We start from the raw sequence: 22585 nt of genomic DNA, 5'->3' as shown, positions 1-22585 counted from the left end.
AAAAGGAAATGATAATGTATGAGAAAAGGAGATACAAAAGAAGCGAAGGGGCAAGATATTTTGAATTCTTGTAATTTTTTCCAATCAACCCTAACTGCAACCTCCAATAAGCGTAGCATTCACATTAAGTATCTGCACCCTCTAGCTCTACACAGCATCTGCCTAATGCCATCAATCTTTTTTAGTCTCATACAGAAGCACAATTTCCCTAGCAAGTTACCCGACCACAGCACCGTTAGGATATACACAGGTTTTTTCTAGCCATTAATCTATAGAATTCTTCTGAAGCTCATGTACCCTTGGAAGCTAAAGTAATCCACAGGGCTTACAGGATTTGCACAACTATCATTCATACATTGTGCCCTGGTGCAGAAAACAGAGCAAATTTTTTTGCACTACCTTTCTTGTTTGCATAATAACAGCAAATGATGTGTTGCTATGTCGGAGGACCAAGGACGCTTTGTGAGGGGAAGAGGAATCAATTTTTTCTGGAGGCAGATTGGAGGAACTATATCCTGCTGTAGTCACTTTGACACTCCCTGCTCGGTTGAACCCCTCTACCACTTGCACATAAAAACTAAGAGTCAATTCTGCGACATAACAATGGCACAGGCAATATGTGTGCTTCATACATAGTGCGACAAGCATGCTGCCATTTGGCCATTAAAATAATGACTGGGTACATTTGCTATCTTTATAGTTGCAACTTACTACACAGGCGTTCAAGTTTTTTTTTTGTTTGTTTAATAAACAGTTGGTATTTACAACCATAGTCCAGATGAAAAAATCCATCCAAGTAAAAAAAATTGCAAAGTATTCACTGTATTTAAAAACAATCAAGCTGCAGGGGTGTGGAATTCTAAAAAATATCAACTTGTCCAATGGGTGAGATGTTTCATACAAAAAAAGTAACATCTCTTTTGGTGCCATGCAGTAAGAAGGCAAATTATGGTAGAATTCTCATCATATCAGAGCTCTGATAATAGTCTTGTTAAAAAGGATTAAGTTATATAAGGGTATAGATTGTTGCAAGGCTCTGATTTCGTGCACATTTCTGTAAATCCACAAATCATGAAAACTGCTAGTAGTACAGTTCCCTGGCCTACTTCTGTAAATTCTGGTGAATTCTTAAAAGGCGAAAATCTGCACTAATGTAAGGCCACATATTTGTGACTCTCTCTAACAGTCTGGCACCTAATTTATTTTCCGGTTTCAAAAATGTTTTTAAACCGATTCTTCAATATTGATTTTTTTTTTTTTGTCTTGCCGCAAACATGTTTTATTAAATGATGCCACAGAGGAATTATATATACAGTTGCACAATAGGTTAGCAAAACAGTTTCACGTTTCAGTTTTTTTTGCAAATTTTATTTTCAAACAAACCATCAGCATTCTTGTTTACATGTGTATGCATGTATTTGCATATTATCAAGGAGCACTGAGGGAGAAAAATAAACATCACATTGTTACATTTTAAAAATGTGTACTAACTTTTGCTGGAACTAATATCAGTAATGATGCCAAGCTCACTACACTGTAAGCTAACCACTTGGAGCAAGCAGCAGGAGGAGCACCCTCAGTGTTTCACCTATTAAAATGGGCCCAAAAAGAAAAGGCCGAGCGCACAAGACCCCGGAGGAGACTCTCAAAAGCCACTCCCCCAAAAAAGGGATCACAAGGATTACAAGGAGTAAATCACTCACAGACAGCCCAAAGGAAACATCGCAAGAAGCCGCACAAAGGGGCTCAATAAGGCACTTCTTCATGAAAAAGGATATCCCCAACATTGACCATGGGAGAACCCATGGCGCACTATCTCACGGCCTAAGCCTGGCCCAAGTCAGTAGTCCCAAAGGGCTGGGCAGACTACCCCCCTGCGAGGAATCCAGGAAACAGAAGGAAATGGCGGGTGCAGCCCGTGGGCATCCGACCCAACGCAGCTTAATGATCTAGCCATGTGTTAAAACCCTCATCAAATCTTAGACACGGGGCGAGACGCCACAATCGCCAAGACCCACGAAACAGTTCTGATCAAGGATGTTCCAATTGCAATGACAAAAGCGCAAATTCATCATTTTAAAGCCCACGGTCAGACACCCAGAGCACGGAGATCGAAGTAAAATTCAAAAGCCTGTGGTCCCACTCAGTTACCGAGGGACTAGATTCCCCGGCGGAAAGGGACCTAACAGCTTCATTCCTCCATAATCTTGGCCAAAAGATCAAAAGAACTTTAGAATTAACCCCAAATCTGTTGCTGCCAACATCCCCCCCCCCCCCCCCATGGGGCACCAATTCAAAAGTGGACCACAAACTCTGCAGGGTCAGTATAGATGTGGATTTGGAGAAAACTCCCCCGACCGAGACAAACTGTATCACCAATAAAGCTCTTTTGTGGCAGTCATCCAAAATGGAAGTTCAAATAGACCACCTACAAGCCACTGCAGCTCATCTAATCAATATAAGCTCCAGGGTGGAGGAATTAGACAACAGGTTCTCTCAGTACCTGGTCTCCAACCGGGGGGACTGCTCTTGCTGTTGCCCAATCCTCATGGAGAAATGGGCGTCTCTCCCCGAGGTCCTAACGGACATAGTAGAGATAGTCAAAGGACGCAGGGAGGCATTGAGCACAAACAACATAGATGACAGGGCGTTGTCTAACCGCAATCGCCAGGACAGCCAGTAGGACCTCGGCAGGGATCGGAACCGAAGACTCCAGTCGAACAGGGCAGCTCTAAAACAGCTCAAGGTACATCTAGCATAATCCATGGGTGCAGTGGGGCAGCGACGCCCAGGCACCAGACCTGCAGGAACATACCCTCAGCACAACAGCCGCACAAGATCCTACTCTATCAAGGCAAGCAAAAAAGAAGGTGAAGAAACAAAAAAACAAAGACAAGAGGGAGACAACTGCAGCCGACGAAGAGCAACCATCCACCCCCGCAAGGGGTCACCAATCCATCTCAGCCCTACCCAATTTTTATTTCTAAAAACTGGGGCAAAAAGTTCTCCCCGGCTGCTCATCCTCCGGCTGAAGAGCAAATACAATCAATTTCACTGAGCACCCCAACCATGAAGGACCAAAAACCTATTGGCAATGTTTCAAAAGCCGGAATAAGCTTGGCATCTCGTGAGGCAAGCCCCCAATCAGTGATGGCCACAATAGCGCTGCAACCGATGGATCTAGTTCCACTTCAACTAGAACTTGGACAAGAGCCTGGTGCTGGGGGCACTCAAGGCCACAATAAGCGGCCCCAAGCAGGACACTATGACCAAACAAGAAGCCAAAGCTCAGGATCAATTTCGGCAGTGCCTGCCCAACAAAGGGGCAAAGCGGCCCTAACCCTGGGCTCAACAATAGTGGTCCAAGAGGTAATCCTCACCCCAAGGTATCCCAGTACGGGACAGCACGACATCTTGAACAGGAGAAATATATTTCGCCTCTTCAAACATCTGGCCACCCTAGAACAGATACAAACGGGTGATATAGAATGGGTGAAATTCCTGAGCATGAAGGGGGACACACATGGCGACTCAACAGTGGTGGGTCTGAATCACATAAAAATACAACAAGCCATTGTGAACAACTCTACACAACTTGCCAAGTGGGGCATCGATGTCCAGACGTTGCCGCACCCAAAATACCCACATGTTTTGGCACCGGATAACAGGGGAAAGGCCCCTTGATTGATCCTGCATGGGACAAACAGTTCGGGCTCTCCGGGTAAAACTCAGATAGCCCCCAGGGTCCAAATGGGCATCAGAATCTCATGCCAAAATAACCATCGGGACATTTGTGCAGGCCCCTTTCCTTCAAACTCACCCAGAATCCCAAGTGGGGGGCACCAGTATTCCTATCTCTGGAGAAACCCAGCCAGCCAGGGGAGCGGCTAGGCGAAGAGCATTCCACAAACACCAATTAACTTTAATCTCCTGGAATATAGCAGAGATTAGTCAGGGCTCGAAAAATCTGAAAAATGGTACTAGTCCTTCAGGTCTAGTACCTTGAAAAATCTCCTCGACCCAACAGTAACCTACTTGACCTCCATCTCTGAAAGTGGAGCAAATGTGACAAGATAACAAGATTTGAAAGGCATCTTTATTGCTCATTTGCTTTGTGAGCAATAAAAAGGCCTTTAAATGTTGTTATCTTGTCACATTTTCTCCGTTTTCAGAGACAGAGGGCAAAAGTTAGTATGTTTTCCTACTCGCCAGAAAGGGCGAGTAGGACCTAAAAATAGCACTACCTCATTAAATTTACCTCGCAAATGCGAGCGGTCGGTGGATTTGTCGAGCCCTGTTAGTAAAATCAGTGGAAATGAAAATCTGAAGCAGTTTCATACTCCAAGAGACTTGGGCCTTGTCCAGCAACTCGCTGGCAGGGTACTACGAACACTTTATTCCAGCAACAAAAAAAAATCTATTTGGCTGGCTGGCCGGCAGTCTATCAGTCTTCACAAAGCACGAAAGTGCCCTCGAAGCTACATTGATCAATTTAAACTCACCCGGATTGCAAGCTCTACACATCAGAAGCTTGAACCTTAACTCACATCCAATGCTCCTTCTAATAATTAACTGTTACATCAATCCGGCGCAGTTCATCATGAAAGAGAAGTTGGAGGGATTGTGGGGGAAACTAGAAGACCTCTTATATAAATACAAATCTCATCAGGTTATCCTAGCCGGGATCTTTAACCTGGAGGATCTAGATACAACCAAACTCCCCCCCCCCCCCGATCAGGCAGGGCAGGACCCTTTTCCAACTTCCTCAACAAGCACAAGGTGATCTCAACTCACGCACTGAAAAAAGCCCACTCAAACTCATGGGATCCACCCCTACCTTCATAGACCTCTTAAGAATCGATTACATCATGGCCAGCAAAGCGATGGCAGCCAGATTGGAAGATTTTGAAGTTGAGGATAAGACGGAAAGCGATCACAGGCCATTGAGAGCGGTCTTCGAGATGACAGTTCCGTCAGCTATCTGCCACCAAACCATCGATGTGTCAGGAGGGGATGAAAAACAGTGTATTGAGGAGGATCAAATGGTCGGACAAGATAGGCAACACGCTCCAAACGTGACTGGATGAGAAACAGGAATGCAGTCTGTCTTTGTCGCTCTCACCCATAAAGGACTGGGAAGATACCGTGGAGGACCTACAAGCAAAGCTCGGGAACTCCCATCCACAATCACCCAGGCCCAAAGGGCAACCAAGATGTGGCAGCACAGGGCCAAACAAAGACATACAAGATTGCAAACGGCTCCTGCATAAGGCGCTCGCTAAAAAGAAAAGAGGGGGCGCACCATCAGAGGGACCGTCGGTTGCTTCATTGAGGGCAGCACTATGGAAGAAAATATGGGAACATAAAAATGCCACCATGGAAAGGGAATGGCTCAAAGTCTTCTCTCTGTTTATGCAGAAGAACCCAGCACAACAGTGGAGACACATAAACCAGCTGAGTATTAGAGGAATCTCAAGAGAAAACGGAGTAGCAGAAAAAGACTGGATGATCCATGTCAAGCAGCTCTACGCAATTGCCCCCTCATACAAAGATAGAACAGAAGGGGCCAGTGGTGGGGTGGGCCGAGATTGGCAACCAAACACCAAGCCAGGAGGTACAATCGCTAGCCAAGGCAATTTGTCTGTGGGTAACAGAACTCCGGTGGAAACATACTGTACACCACCAGCCCTGATAAATCCCCAAATGGTCATCAAGACCTTCAAGAACATGAAGAGCGATGGGGCCCCAAGGCCTAATGGGATTCCAGCACCGGTCTTCAAAAAGGTCCCAGATTTCTGGGCAGCAATGCTAACTCCATTATACAACTACACTTTCCAGAGAGCCATAACCCCCGATTCTTGGAGGGGCTCCATCTTGGTCCCCATTTTCAAAAAAGGAGACCGTTCAAAGCCATCAAATTACAGGCTCATCGCCCTACTTGACCTCGAAGCCAAGGCCTATGCCCGCCTACTACTAAAGGACTTGGAGATGTGGGTGGAAGAAAACAGCATCATACCTTTTTACCAGACTGGCTTCAGGTCACAGGCATCGACCATGGACAATGTACTGGCGCTAGCATACTTATCTGCCCAGGCAACCCTGAAGAACCACCCTCCACTTTTCTGCTGCTTCGTGGATTATAGCACAGCCTTCGATAAAGTTGTTCGTAGAAGACTATGGTGGAAGCTAGAAAACTGGGACATTCCACCAAACCTACTGAAGGCAATAAGATCGCTATATGAAGACACTTGGGTACGGGTTAAAACCAGCGCCAGCAGTGTGCCCTAAAATAATCACGAGGAACGAGCTGAAGCAAGGCTGTGTGCTGGCATCCATCCTTTTTAACCTATACACGGTGGATCTGGGGGATGCGCTAAAAAGGAGCCTGCCTAGTAGCACCTAGACTAGGAAACATGAGGCTGCCGGTGCTCCAATACGTCGACGACACAGCCATAATGGACCACACGAAAGTGGGCCTACAAAGAGCCCTAAATGCACTAAATTGCTTCAACAACATCAACAACTTGACAGTAAATCAAGGAAAGACCAAGGTCGTTATTTTTGGGACTTACCACCTGAAAAAGAAAGCATAATGGCAAATGGCAATTTGCTAATTAAGACGGCGGCGTCCTACAATTACCTAGGGGTCTGGCTGATGGAACGGGCTAAGGCGAATAATGCCCACTTGAAACATCAGAGCATCAAGGCAAATAAGGTCACACACCTACTAAAGCAATTAAGCCACCACCTGATCAGTCCGACTGCCGGTTCAATACTGAAAGTTTTAAAAGCGAAACTTCTACCAGGAATAAGCTATGGCCACCTGCCCTTCCCCGGGTCACAGCACGCCTGCCTCAACTCAGCACAAACTAAAGCATACAAAACAGTGCTTCATATTCCGAGGTCAGCAAGGAAAGCAAGGCTAAGGCTGGAACTAGGCGTGGCGAGGCCAGACTTGATGTGCCAGGGGGAGATTATAAAGCTGTACCTCAGGATATTAAGGGCCCCAGCTAACACACTAAAACACCAACTGAGATCTATTTTTGAAGAACCATGTACGACCTGGCACACAAGCCTTGAAAAAGCGATCGAAACATTGAAGATTGTGGAAGAGAGCATATCGCAGCCGGAAATCCCCCTGAATGCTTGGAAAAGAGTCATAAACAAACAAGTGCATGAAATCTCATTTGATCTCGACCACAAATCTCTCCGTTCAAGTTCACACCTAGATCCGCTGAATAGCTCTTATACGGCAGGCAAAGCTCAGCCTTACCTAAGCGAAGCTCTCACTCCATTGGCCCGAAGTAAAATTCTGCCTATGAGATTAATCACTCTAGGAATTGCGGATTTCAACCCTGCATGGGCCCTGAGGGGGGAAGCCACAAACTGTAGACTGTGCCCCTACAAGAGGGAATCGTGGCTGCACCTCCTATGCTGTTGGCCCAATCTCTTCGACGAACGTCGGCGACTACTGCGACCGATTTGTACCACCAGCGGAATAAAATCTTGCAGTGAAGCGTCAGCCATGTGCTTTTCTACTTCCAGCACGACGACCCTAGCAAGACTGGGGAAATGTATCCACTACATAAGGACTGTCTTAAAAGCGGCTTACAAACGCAATAAAACTCCAGGGTAGAGCAAAGTAAATCCAGCGGAAGATAGCTGAGGGGGTCTTTATTTAGCACTGACGCCTTTTCGCACTTCCAGTACCCCCTCTAGGATAGCGCCTTATAGGATAACTGACTAGAGGTCAAGGGGAACGAGTCACAGCTTTGTAATGTTACCCATTTTCACAGAACAATGTGGGATTCTGGATTGTGAATAAGGCCACACATCCATGATCACAAACCCTAGGGAAGGCTGACTGTGGTGGAACTGGGGAGGGGCGGCAAATCCCATTTATCAAAAAAGAATTATTACAAACTAAAGTTTTATCATTGATTTAGCTTTAATAGATCGATTGCTTTTACTGTAATGATTTTGATTAATTGTACAGTTAATAAATACATTCAAAATTCACTATTTAGAATACTCACTGTAAGGCTTTACATTAATGAATCAAATATATGTTTGAACAACTTATACAAATGTGTATAAAGCAAACTTTTGTGGTAGGCAACACTCCTTCAAAGATCCATGCTGTGGTACTGTCAACTGGAAGACAGAGTATGTGATGGAGGGGGTTAGGCCTGCTTGTCCAGTGATGAAAATAAACAGTAAAACGTGTTGCCCTTGACACAAACTATTACGTTATGGACATTGAATGATAGGACTCCCACACCCATGAAACTCCAAACATATATGAAATAATTGATAATCCCACCACTAAAAAACTATTTCGTTGAAATAACCTAATCTGAATTTTGAACCAGGCCTACTAATAGACAAGTCATTTGGAAGAGGAGGTTTTTGATGGCTCATTAAGGATAATGTGATATTTGGAACAGGTATGAAGTGCTCCTTCAGCTCCAATTGGAAATAATATGTTAGATAGTATAAATGTTTTATCTGATTTTTTAATAATCTTGATCCTTGGATCTAGTTCATTACAACATGTTCTGAAAGTTAAATACCCGTTTAATAGCATCTGCATCTCGCAGAAAACTGGACTTTTCTGATGACACTTGTTCAGTTTTGCCTTTAATTACACCACAATTAGCATCTTATCCACAAACAGCAAAAGAAGAGCACGTAAACTGTCAACACCATGCTAAACAGAAACCTCATAATGAAACATATTTGTGACAGGAGTGGATGATTAATCCTACAAGATAGTAAGTAGTACATGTAACTTTACAATATGAAAATGCAAATCTTGCGGATAAGGTGCATGATAGCACCTCGCTTGCAGGATTTTGGAATCACCTTAAATACAACACTCCAGACTGCTCACCGCAGAAATTAAATTATTTGATTATTAACACCATACATTGGTTTGGTGGGGTATTAGGTATACAGTTAATGAAATAAAACTGTAGGTATGACCATCTCAAAGAGGAGTTGCAGTGTTAAAGAGACAACTTGGCCTTTAAAGCCGACAGAGTTCAGCTTTAAATATCTCAGAATTATAATTTTTTTAAAACAAAGGAAAATTGATGGAATTAAACATAGAGCCTCTGATTAGGGAGGTGAAAGAAGAAATAAAGAACCACAAGCAAATTAATTATATATTTCCAGAACAAACTAGGTCTCAAAATCCCAATGAAATACTACTGGACAGTTTACAAAATCATTTCACAGTTCTTAAGGGATGGAAATAAAACTTTAATCTCATTCTCTCATGTGCTAACCCGTTACACGAAAGGGCAGCTTTGGTCTACCAAACATCACACACTATTAAGAAACTTCTCATTCTGAGCAGAATTGCCAAAAATCGAAAATAGAACACTCAGAAATGACAACTTGGGTGACAGCAGAAAAACACCTGATCAAATTATTTCCTCTCAAATCCTTTTTCAGTGTAAATTACCTACCCAGAAAAGTTATGGCTTGCCAAATTTAATGATGACAAGGCAAGCAATTACAATTATAAGTGTGGTGCTTCTAAAGAGACTAGAATCTTCACCAATTTGGAACAACCCAGAAATAAAATTAGATCATAAATTTGCCTGCTTGAGATTAAAGACAAAAATCAAAGTGTGCACTTTTTTTAAATGAAATAAACCACTGGTCTCCTCTAAAATGTGCAGTAAGTTTAGCTTAAGAAATCCTCAGTCAGAATTACCAGAAATTACAAAGTTTTGAGTACTTCATAAAAATCAAGCAAATATGTACAGCATATTTCTCAAAAGAATATTCAAATACCTATGTACTGTCTACTTCAACTTTATATAATGAAATAGGTCTAACTAGCATGAAGATGTTCTTAAAAGTGCATAAATGATTGGTACGAAGAACTTCGGGCCCGATTACGGCTATGGTGGTTAAACCGCCAGGCCGCACCGGCTGTTCTAAAAACGCAGCAGAGCCGGCGGCATTCCGCCCGTCATATTAGAAGTTTCCCACAGGGCTGGCAGTTGCACTGCGGTAGAATCAAGCAGGATTACACTGCTGACTGCTGGACACAACCAAAACGTCATCACAGCCAGTCGGAGGTATGTGTGCATTTTATTAATTTTATACATTCTGTGATAGCGCTAACACGACCCAGGTATTGGAGAACTTTATATGTGCACCAGTGACATACTTTAAGGGTTGTTGTGTACTTTAAGTGCACAACAACCCTGGGGGTCATATTTTCAGTAATTTATATGGCTTTCCACTGACTGGCGCATGGTGGTGTCCCCACAGGAAAAGGTCAGCAGTAAGGCAAGTCCACATGACTGCACTGCCTCCATTGACCGCATCTGCCTCTCCCACCGCAGCAGTGGCAAATGTCGGTGGTGGCAGCGGCAGTCATGCAGGGGTCTTTCATCTGTGTTCGTAATCCGGCAGTCGGACCAACAGGGAAGCGGGCGGTCACCGAAAAGTGACAGCGGTTCCTTTACCATCAAAGTCGTAATCAGGCCTCTAATTTTTAGCTTATAATTTCAGAATGGGACATATGAATATTATCTATAACAAATTCTAGTAAACTGAGGCAACAAAAAAAAACTCATAGAAACTTAATTTGACATTCTAAAAAATGGATAAAAAATATGTATAACCGACATATGTCAGGAGTGTGATAAAAGCAAAGACAATACTAAACATTTTACTTAAATGTGAACAACTGAACTCTTGGTTGGGAGGGGGTGGAGGAGGTGCTGACCATCACTGATACTAATTAACTAATAACAACAGATGAAAAGTGTACTACTACCTCGAGGAATAATTACAACTCTTGTCAGGGTGAACCCTCAAAGTCACTAAATTAACCTGGGCTCAACTCCCTGGTAGTTATGCCACAAAGCAAAAGGGCAGCTATGGGCAAGGTGTAAAGCACTTATGCAGTACCAAAACAGTAATAAAATGAAAATGAAAACAATTAATCCCAAACTTAATCTTAGAAAACAGTCAAATTTAATAAACAAAATTAAACCAAATGACAAAAATCTAACAAGGAGAAACGAAATTATGAATTTTTAGAGTTTTAAGGAGGAATAGCAACAGGAAACAGAAAGAGGCAATGATAGTCAATTGTTTGGTAGACCTGGACTAAGGTGCAATTGAGGCTGACTCCGACTAAGCGCTTGTAGGCTACACCAACCAGATTTGTCCTGGTCAAAGATTTTACCTCTTACGACTTATTCCTTTAAGTTCCAATCCACCACAGGAGTAAAGCCGTCCCCCACTCCCAGGACCTCAGGGGAGGCACTTCGAGACTCACAGGGTGTCAGGTAGGGGTCAACTGAGGGTCCAGTCCAGGTTCAGATGCCACTGATTAACTGGGTAGTTCCATGAAAGGCTTCTGGTAGCTTGCTGTATTCCTGTAGCTTAAACAGGTCACTCGTATGACCCTTTGAGACCATGTCTTGGTTCTGGGTAAAAGAGGGAGCACGCCCAGTCCTTCAGAGTTCCTCCAAGGTCAAAGACAGAGGGTCCAGTCCACTTCTGCTCTTCCTCAGGTCCAGAAGTGTTTTTAAGTGGGTGACTGGAGATGCCACATTTATGCCTGGCACGAGGTATCGGTAGGAATGACTCCCAGGCACACCACAACCAGTAAAGGTTCTTGGGGCCAACCTTACCCATTTTGGGCATTTTCAAGATGGTGAAAGTCTTTGGCCACATTAAACATGGGCACTGAGGGTTGGGGGTGTGTGTGGGGAATGCACTGTGTTAATCCTTATGCAACATCTAACATTATAATCTGGTTTGAAGCAGCCACTCAACCCACAATAAACCCAGAGACGGAAGTCAAAAATTGTCTGGGCATCCTGTTTGGTTCCTTTCAAGTGCACTCCCAGTGTTATATGTAAACCCAGCAGATCTGTCATGCAAAATCTGCCAATGTAATGTCAAAAAAGATTCTCACATCCCCTCACCCTTCTGCTGAGCTTAAACAAGCCTTTCCTGTCCATTCAGGTCAAACTGTCGATCACAGTGACTTTATAGTGTACCTTCAGGTAGGAATTTAACATCTCATGAACACCTATTCAAATGCTAGTCACTTGCATGAGAGATATTGGAGAGCAAATGCAAACAGCCTCCAGGATATTCAGGCAGAGATAACGTAACTTTCTAAAAGTTACTTTTCTCTAATATTTATTAACACATATTACTTTACTTCTGAGTTGCATTTTTAATAACTATTAAAAATAGTTGTTTAATTGTTTTTTCTAGATGGTCCCAATCCCAAAATACAGTGATAGGATTTTCATCTGTACTCTGGTTTCCAACATAGGACAGGTAGGCCGGCCACAGTTAAAAATAGCTTTTAGGTACTAGTCACTGTAAGGACTAGCTAACATTCAATTTCTACATATCCTACTTTTAAATACCATGCACCCTGCTTTGGGGGCTACAAGGCCTACATAGGAGTGACATCGATATTTAAAAGGGAAGTGTTGAACTATTAAGAGGGTTTATTCAGACAGGATGATATGCAGTGTTTATACTGCCACATTTCAGCTACAATAGTAGGCCTGAAGTCGTATCTGCACTGCCACTTCAGTAGATGGAGCATGAGGTGTTGCAGCCCGGGAGTAGAATTTAACTTTCAGGCCCTTGGTACACTTTGCACGATATATCAGGGACGTATAAGCCAGTTAAATACACCAATACGGAGTATGCCAATTCAACCACATGTAAATGGGAAGCACAGGTACTTTACTACTGGTTAGTGGGGGTAAATTACACAAAGTTCTAAAGCTAGCATAAATATAGGATCCAACGAAAGATGAGAAATTCAAGGAGGCTACAGAGAAAAGGTTGATTTCTTACAAAAAGCAACTTATTTTCAATGATATTTCTAAATTCAATGCACAGAGCTCTCCAATAATGTGTGAGTTCAAAATGCTGTCACATTGGAAAAAAACGAATCCTGTTTCAATGAAAGGAGGCAACTATGAAAAAATCAATAGCCATATAAAGAAATTAACTAAACTAGTCAGCAGGGAAAGGAAAATCTTTACAGCAAAAACCAAACTTTAAATTATTGATTATGAGGAAAATGGTTATCCTCCTTTGATCACTATCCAAAGAAGGTCATGATTAGAGAGAACAAAATGGAAACTGAAAATAAGCAAAATAAACAAACTTTTTTATAAGAAGTTCGGAGAGTGCATCAACACTATATTCCACTGTTTATATTTAACATGTTGTATATCCTGTTAATTTGGGTTACTAAAAAACTTAATAAAAACATATCTATAGCTACATATCTATATACATGTATATCTATCTAGCCATATCGTCAGATGCACCAATGGTAAAATGGCAAGCAAATTAATTACATCCGATATTAAGATAAACTATAGAGACAAAGAACATGTTTCTGATCCACAATGGTGTAAGACTTGAGAACTGCTCGCAACTACTCCCAGGTTATTAAGGGGCAAACAATGGAATAATAGGACGTTGAGAACTCAATTTTAAATGTAAGCAATGAGAGATATTTATTAGAGTATTCTTGTACAAGGTAACCAAGAGAGTGTTGTTAAACAGTTGATTTAAGCAAGTGGAGCTGTTGCGAAGTGAGGAGACTAATTGGCAGCCCAGTTTTTTGCACTTTAGGCCTCCCTCTAAGAGCATGCACTAATGGTTCCTGGGTGCCCTTAAACAAAGCAAAAAAGGATCCACTTCAGATAAATTTGGAGTCATTTGTAACTCCTAATTTAAACAGCATTTTTGCAGGTTCCTGCACACTAACATTTTGCATCATTGTCCTTCAAGCTTCAGTGGATGCGCTCCTATGATAACCTTATGCATTCAGGCTCCCACATCCATAGATCTCAACATGCCAAGTCTCCAAGGTGTTGAAGGTCTCTGGATGGTGACAATCAAAGCAAATAAACATTAACTACTGATGGGAAAGTAATGAAGGGTTGCCTGGAAAATGGTTTCATTTAATCCAAATTAATCATGTGGATTGTAAGAAGATTGAAGCTCGAGTTCTAGGATCACCCAAATGAAGGTGGCTTGACAGGTATTTATTTATTCATTGTTTTCTATAGCGCGAACCAGACCCAGAGTTTGGGTGTCAGAGCACTTTGGAGGAATGATAGGACCATTACATGAAACCAATAATCTACACAGCTATCCTCCAGACGCCTTCAGGCCAATGATCTTGAGGTTCCACTTTCACGTTCCTGCAAGACTTGTCAGGAGATTCTTCTAGTGTGGCTAACCATCCCGCATTTTGCAGATTTGTTCTACAATCATGGCTCCTGACCTGCCCCCAGCAAAGAGCCACTGAGGAATACCCACTGACCCTCGTTTTGGTTCAACACCATTTTAACCCTATCACAGAACATGCAACTCTAACTCTTTCAGCCCTTTACTGACTATAAAATAAGTACCTAGTGTGAATAGCAGGGAGGCGCTGCGGCACAAAAGAGGTTGAGCACAAAGTAGATTCAGGAACACGTTCAGCTACTGATGTGCAAATCCATATCTTGCCAGACCGTAAATGTGTTAATTTACACCATACTCGGGATCTTTCTTGGAAGCATGCCCTTTGTGTTTATTTCTTCCATTAAGCCTATTTCAGAGTGCGGACATTTCATCAGATCAGTCATCAACTGCACATACAGAGTACGATTTGCCCACAACCAGTTGGTTAAAGTAGCAGACCCAAGACTACAGCATGCTACTACTTGATGCAAAGGCTACACATTTACCATCATTGTGCATTTTAGTGAATATGCCATGAGACCAAGCACTTCTTTCCTCCCCCGGATACAATCTGAACAATTTTTTTTTGTAAACCACACATTCACTAGCAGCTTTTACATTTAAACGTTCACCTTTATCCTAAATACTCCATATCTTGCAAAAAAGGCACAGAGGAATAAGTTCAAAAAGTGATTACCAAAAAGCACACAATTTTACCAATTGGGAAGTCAAACTCCAACTAGCCAAATAGACCACCAACTAGGATGTCAGTAATTCTGATGGCAAGGCCAGTGGACTGCCCTTCCTACCGAAATCTCACTGTATTGCGCACCAACAATAATTCTGGTGTTTATTAGCTGCAATTTTTTGAGTTACAGTTAAACTAAGATTAGATGAGAAGTATCCCAATATCACGGCTAAAAGGCACCCACTGAACCACGTCTTGCAACATAAGTGGTTAGTAGGCAGTATGCATAGTTGATGCTATTTACCAATGATGTTTCAAAGCTTAATACTATTTCATTGCATTTGGATGCTCAAATTGCTAATTTTCTAAACTTGTCTCACAAACTTTCAATAGTAAGCAGTCAAGGCTTACTCCAGGAGTTGATGAGGGGATACTAATTCAAATACACCATGACTAATAATCACAGTCCATAGGCTGAGTCTATGGTCGACTTGTATCTTCTTTTTAGATGGTCTGATTTCGAGGAAATCCCCCCCAAAAAGAAGCTGCATGACTTATACTACCTCCTTTCCCAAACAAACGTCTTTTGAAGTGTCTGCACGAACATGGTCCTTCAAAGTGAGAATGGTAAGTTGGCCACCCGAGTTTCTACATAGTTCTCCAGCAAACAGTCACATAAAAAGGGATATGTACAGTTCTCCTCCAGCATTATGCATTCAAGCTATCTACACTGCTGTTTTGCAATATACGGCGTTTCAACATGGTAAGGCTCTTCATTCCTCTGTTGGAAACAACAAATACAGGATGTAAACAACGTCCATGCATGTTCAAACAAACCCCATGCAGGTTCCTGTTTCCGATCAAATATTGTTTTACAAAGTTCCTTTCCAGGAACTAGGGTGCGGGAGATCTCCACAGCACCTTTCAAGACATTAGTATTTAAGAGATCTGCCAATCTCCCTTGTATGTTCTCAAGCCCCTCCAACCCTGTGGTCTCGACAACTCCTCTGCATGGTCCTTCATACTCTGAATCTACAAAGTTATCGTCCGGTCGTCGAGCAGAACCCTGGCCTACACAATTCAACTTCAGACTGCACTGCTTCAACATACTCAGCACTAATTAGTTCCTGCACAGTTTCCAACCAGGCCTGTGCACAATCCAATGTCTGCTCACAAATTCCCCATTCAACCCCAGATGTTTATACTTTTGCATTCAACCTTCTATGACTCGCAAGATCCTATACTTGGGGCACTTACTCGGGAAGATAAGTGGAGGAGAATGAGCTCCAGCGGTGTACGGTGTACCCCAGTACTCTGCTCTCTGACACCGCCGCCATCTTACCAGCAGCAGCACCCCTGCCAGACTATCGAGGCAGAGAAAGGACTAAGGTCCAACGCGCAATACAGCGATACGGGTGAAAAATGTTTCGTAGGCGGCCATCTTGAAAAAAACACTTCAATGAGACCAACATCTGAAATAAAACAGCTACCGATTCAAAATCTATGTTTCTCTTGATTGAGTATAGTTATTGAGTTTTTACTTGTCAATATAAAAATGTATTGTTTTATCCACAGTACAACGAGTAAATGTTTTCCCCTAGCAATAAGTTCCTTTCTAGTGTGATTACATTATAAAGAAAATGTATCGTACTTCAAAAAATATCATATGTTCGCTTATGTAGCGGAAAACAAATCAATGCGTTTACGTCTGCTTAACTAAAAGATGGCTGTTTGGAATACAGTTGGATAGAAAAAGTCTCAGGAACGACTTGTTGTTGTTGTCTGTCTTTCGTTTCTTTGGTCTGGTTATATTGGAGAGTTTATTAAAGACATAGTCAGTCACATGTTTGTTTTACTAAACTGCATCGAAAGTGATTATAATCCGCGGAGGCTAGAGAATACAAAATTTGGATTCTGAACTACAGATGTAGTGTCGCAGACCGGGAAGATAGTATGCGCCAGGACAGGTCTTTGGTCATATAGCGCCCTGGCAGAAACACATTTGGCGCAGATGGCGGCTTTAGCGTTGCTGGCGCCTGGTGCGACAATCTGTTCTGTTGCCCCCTCCTACCTCCTCGTATTCCCTCACTACAACCCGACAAGAAGTGCACCTCATCTCTCCATAGCCCCTCTTTCACATATGAGTCATTTGTTTTAAAGCGCTGGTAAAGCCAGGCTTTATTAATCCACTCAGCTATCCACATAAAAATACAGATCTATTCTTTGCAGCTGGCATTTTAACCCTCTGTGCTGATTTATGGAGAGTCAAACTGCCTCTAAACAAAACTTCGATCCCTCTCTCTCTAGCAGGAACTTTCATCACAAGAGTTATCTTGACATTTTTATGCTGCTTGAAAGCTGGACACAGAAGGAACTCTGCAGCAGGTGCTTTTAGATTGTACATTATTGCTAAACACGGCGCCATCTCTGAGTTCAGTGCCCACCCAAGTCCGCACCCAGTGCAGCCACCAGTTGCACCCACTAAAGCCGGCCTTAACTCCACATATATATACCTACCTGGTACATATATTATTATTTTATGAATCGAATCGATCAATAGCATGATCATAAAAACAGGGTAAAAAAAGACACAAATACACACTGTCCCTACCTGGTACATATATCTTTAAGGTATGTAGATGTGGATTTAAGAATAGTAAATCTATAGTTCCCTATTTGCACTTATTTTTTGATATTTTGGACCTCAATATTCTTTTACGAAGATATTCTAGTGGTTGAAATTCAGTAGTACAATCAGATAGATAGATTTCAGCACATGGGGAACAGAGCCCACTGTGCAAATGGCTATTTTTTTTTCTGAGTATGAAAACCATTTTTAGGTCGAGCCTAGATTCAGCGCGCATGCGCTGCTCTGCAAGACTTATTGTAGAGGAGCAGGGAATAGAAGCCCTGCCCACTCTCCGCTCATATTTGCCATTGGGTTGTGTCAGCCGTAGTAAATACTGGCTTCTGATCCGTCAATAGGCTTGTTAGTCCCTCCTTAGTACCACCTCCTCTTCATTTGTCACCTCCTTTGGCGACTGGCCCCTTTACTTCGGTTGTTACACCGGACCTGTTATATAGACTGTGAGCACTATTTTCTTTAATGAGGTTCAACTACTGCAGGCATGACATGCTTTGGTGCCTTCTTTACTCCCTCCTGTTGTCGTGCCTTCTTTTTCCCTCCCGGCCCTCCCTCCCTCCCGTTGTCCGCGTCTTCTACTCTCGCCCCCCGCCCACCCTCCCTCCTGTTTTCCATGCCTTCTTGCCCCTCCCCCCCTCTCCGGCTGGCCTCCTATTATTCCTGCCTTCTCCCCCCCCCCCGGCCGCCCTCCCGTTGTCCATGCCTTCTTCCGCCCGCCCTCCCTCCCATTGTCTGTGATGCCTACCTTTTGCAATGCAATAGGTCTCGCGTAAATGCAAGACCTATTGAATTGCAAATGCTTGTTCTCCATGGAGAAACCTCTTTCTCTACAACTCCACCACTTTTAGCGTTGATGCATTCCCCTCACCATTCTTAAGGGGAGTTACTCTATTCCCCTGGATGAATTGGGTTCTAATTATTTCCCCAGAGTTTGCGAACACCTGGAAATGTACATTTGTGGGGATTCACAAATTTAGAATGCAAACCACACGTTGTATAGCTTACTTCTGAACCTTTGTGTGGAGATTACTCCTACAAATTTTAATAGAACCGTTGTGGAGAAATCTGCAGCAGTAAATCCATTTAAACCTGTCGGGTATCGTTTAGTGAATTCTTGGTAGACATAAATGTGGCATTTTTGGCATTTAATGTAAGTTTAAGGCCAGAATTGCCTTTGTGAATAAGACTAATTTGTTTTCTTTTCTTTTATTAAAATAGAAAGCACTATTACAGTCCAGTAACATTGCGTTCTGACGTTAGGGCTATTGCTGGCTGAGGTCTGAGACCATTAAACCTTTTTCAATTTCTTCTGCAAATTCTTTTGCAGAAGGAAACTGTTTTGATTTTCCTACTGATGGAGCAGGGTTCACCAGCTAAAGATACACACAATCCACATACTCACCTGGGCCCATAAACATTCATACATGAGCTAGTAAGCATCGCTCGGATCAATTTATTGTACTATTACCTGCGAGATGAATTTACCTCACCAATTCTTACCAACTCTTCCATCCATAAATAATTTCCTCTGGTCAATGGACCTAGTTGTTAGCAGTATAGGTGAAATATCATTAAAGAAAATACTTTAAATGACCACAGACTCTGGAGAGTTTTAAATGTTTATCTAGTAAATTTCATGTGAACCAAAGAATGCAAAGTACAACTCGAACACCGTTTCTTAAAGGAGGAGGAAAATCAAATTAGGTCAGAAACTTTAGACTAAGTTAGAATAATGACAGCACCTGAAAAGGGGAGAAACAGAGAGAGCAGTACAATGACATACTACACTGATTTATAGTTACCTAGGATGGTGTGGAAACCAACCCCTTGGCCTAGGAGCTGGAATGGGTCCCCTGGAACAGGTCAGGAGACAAAGGTTCAGGATTCAGGACAGGATAGGTGACCTCTTCTAGATCCGACGCCTGCGTCGTACCCCTCTCTGATACTCTCTTTCTCCTCAATTCTTCCGCGATCTTCTTCAAGCTCTTTACCTAATTCCCTCCTCGATTCTTCCGCGTGGTCCTTCTAATTTAGCTCTGGCTCTAAGTTCTGAAGTTCAGTTCTGCTTTAGGATCTGCTCAATTCTCGGACAGCATTTCGGTTTCCCAGCATCTCTGCAGCATAAGCAAGTAATCTAACTAACTAAACTACCTCAATTATACTCTTCTAATGGTAGACACCACCCCTAAATGTTTCAAGTTTATGAAACTCCTAATTCTGATTGGACAAAGAAGGGGGGATGATCATCACACCATGCTAAGTTTTAATATTTTTCTAAAGCTTATTGTTCGATGTTCCTACCCCTTAATTTACTTTCCCAAGCTTTATTTCCCACCCGCATTCACATTTTTATCAATATCAATGTATGCTATTTAGGGTTCAGCTTCCTTCAGTTCTGTGTAAGACAGTTAGGTTCCCAGGACATGTAACATCCGTGGCCTTGGCTGTGGTTCAAGAGCTTCATCATGGTTCCTGGCAGGTTACAACTGCGCGTGTGCAGTCAGCACGTGGGGTGTGGATTTCAGTCACCCTCAGAGGCCCAAATAAGAACTAATAGTAAAGTCAGAAAGAGACATGTTAGAAATCAAAATAAAATGGTTTCACTGTATACCACCTATCTCTACTCTAATCCCATTTACTTATAAAAATCTTTTGCATTAGCATTTTAGTAAACTTGCATGGTTTAGTTTCAGCAAAGCATGTGCATTATCACGTGGTTTTCAAGCGGCCATTTTGTAAACACTGTGCAGCTGCAAAGATTTCCCTCCAAGCGATAGTACGTCATACTAATTAGATGGAGTAGACGCATATGCAATACAGAACCCTGCGTTTAGCAGCCATCTTTAGTGAGACTTGGGTTACTTGTTAGTAAAACACATAGGCAAGTTTCCCCTAGATTTAAATGTACGATTTATGGTGCAAATTAGTATTTACAAACACTATTATTACGGGGTTACGAGCAAGTCTCTTTTTATACGAGTACTTGCTCCATCAATCCCCTCTCTGATGGCATTTATTGCCATTACTAATTTCCCACCACCAAATCAGATGCCAACTTTTACACATCTCAATTCCTTCTTCAATCTTTTCAATTATTTCATTTCTTTCTTTTTCGTTATTGAACTGTAAATTCTTAATCTTTTTATATAGATCTCCTTTCATTTCCTCTAACTATATCTCATTGTATTTTCTCTTCTTTCCCTTTTCTTTTACTGTATATCTCTTTCTTTTCTTGCAACATTTGAACCATGTCATTATTGTTAAAACTAATAGTATTATACCTAATATTGGTAGTATTATTTGGCCTATAATACTACTACCTATGTTAGAAAACCAGCCACCTATGGTAGTAATACTATTTTTTAACTTCTTCCATACACTATCAACTTCCAGTGGTTTCAAATCTTCCTCCAATTTCATAATACTTTAATTATATATCCTCCAATTTCAACACTTTTATCAGGAATGTAAGTGCAACAATATTGCGCTTTCAGTATTTTACAGGCTCCGCCCTCTTTTGCCAATAATATATCAAGAGCAAGTCGATTTTGCAAAACCATAGATCTAATCGCAACCATTTCTGTATTATTCATTAAGAACCCTCCAGCAGTATCAGTCAATAGACGGTCAACCACTGTAGATAACCGACAAATTCTAGGTGAGTTTAGAATTACTTCCACTGAAGGTATCAATACACTGAATATATCACCTACTATATCTGAAAAACTAGCTCTCTTCATACGTGTTAGTTCTAATGCATTTTCATTGCTTCCAGTGATTCTTTTCACATGGTAAGCCTTTGGGAATACTATTCCAAAATAGCACCTCCCGTACCAATGATCAGGCAGTCTAAAATATGCTTTGTCACCACATACGTAATAAATTCCAGGAAATACTGGATCTGTTCAACCTTTTAGTCCCCATCCCCCAATTACAAAACAATTATGTTCACATTCACTGGAACCAATAAATGCATTGTTATAGTCAGTCTTTAATCGATGGAGGCAGATCCTCCCTTTCTTTTCAAAGTCCAGGGACATAGCAGCATGAGTCTTGCCAATTGTATACATATTTTCTTTCTCAGCCCACTGAGGTATCTGAGGTTTTGATTTAGAAGCCCTTCTTTGGAAGTCCTGTCTCCTTTGCTCAACTAAATTCAAAAATATATTTTCTACTTCGCGTAATTTACATGTTAAATTGTGCTTGTGTGCTTCAGCTATATCTATTGATTTCATAGTTAGAAAATATTCTCCCATAAACTGTGCATCCTTAGTACTAAGAACTGGGTTCATATTCTTTTGCATAGGCACCTCAGAAAAAAATCACATCTATGATAGAATAATAATATTGTAACTTTCCTGTTTTATAAAACAAACTTGCTAAAATGCTATGTCTTAGACTCTTTTGGTGCTTCTAATACTACTCTATCTCCTTTAATGTTAGCTACCCTTTCATGCGTGCTTATGTTATTCTTTTCTTTTGTAACCATCAAATAAGGAATGGCTACTGTTAGTACTAACTAAATTATAAGCACTAAAAATATACTACAAATGCATATTCTACAACACCTTTGTATACAATTTCGTTTCGGTTTTCCAGCAGCCCTGTCATCAGCCATTTTGGGCTAAGAAGATTTCTCTTCTTTATTTCCGATTAATTTTTAAATATAAATTTCTTGGGAAATTTTCAGGTTGGCCTCACTTCTTCGGCAATCTGTTCTGCATTTTTTTCTTCATCACTTTCTTCATTTAAGTCTAAATTCTCAAAATCTTCAAGAATTACATAGGTCCATTCAGGACCCTTGAACTTATTGTTCAATACTTTTAATCTCTGACTTTGTCATTTGAGCTTTTCAGCAGATGTCCCAGATTGACCAGAATTTTCATTTACTTGGTCAGGTTCTTCATTAATTGTTTTGAAATGATACTTTAACCTTTTCACACATTTGGCCAGTTATCACCTCTTCTGACCCTTTTTGCTTGTACTACACTGTCACTGTT

At 41.7% G+C, this 22585-nt stretch overlaps 1 protein-coding gene across 2 annotated transcripts in view; it reads right to left on the bottom strand.

Moving 5' to 3' along the window:
• Positions 1 to 16320, bottom strand: part of MKLN1 (muskelin 1) — a 653324-nt gene extending 637004 nt beyond the window's left edge. The window contains exon 1 of one of the 2 annotated variants that reach the window (XM_085653584.1): positions 16199 to 16320. In XM_085653584.1, the coding sequence (XP_085509710.1) occupies positions 16199 to 16278 (80 nt within the window). In that variant the 5' untranslated portion in view covers positions 16279 to 16320. The remainder of the gene's footprint in view (positions 1 to 16198) is intronic. The other variant, XM_085653585.1, reaches the window with a different exon arrangement.
• Between the last annotated feature and the right edge of the window lie 6265 nt (positions 16321 to 22585).

This window comes from Triturus cristatus, chromosome 4_1 (genome assembly GCF_964204655.1).
Source record: "Triturus cristatus chromosome 4_1, aTriCri1.1, whole genome shotgun sequence".
Lineage (NCBI taxonomy): Eukaryota > Metazoa > Chordata > Amphibia > Caudata > Salamandridae > Triturus > Triturus cristatus.
Note: the sequence above shows the minus strand (reverse complement) of the source record. Positions and strands in the feature narration are given on the sequence as shown.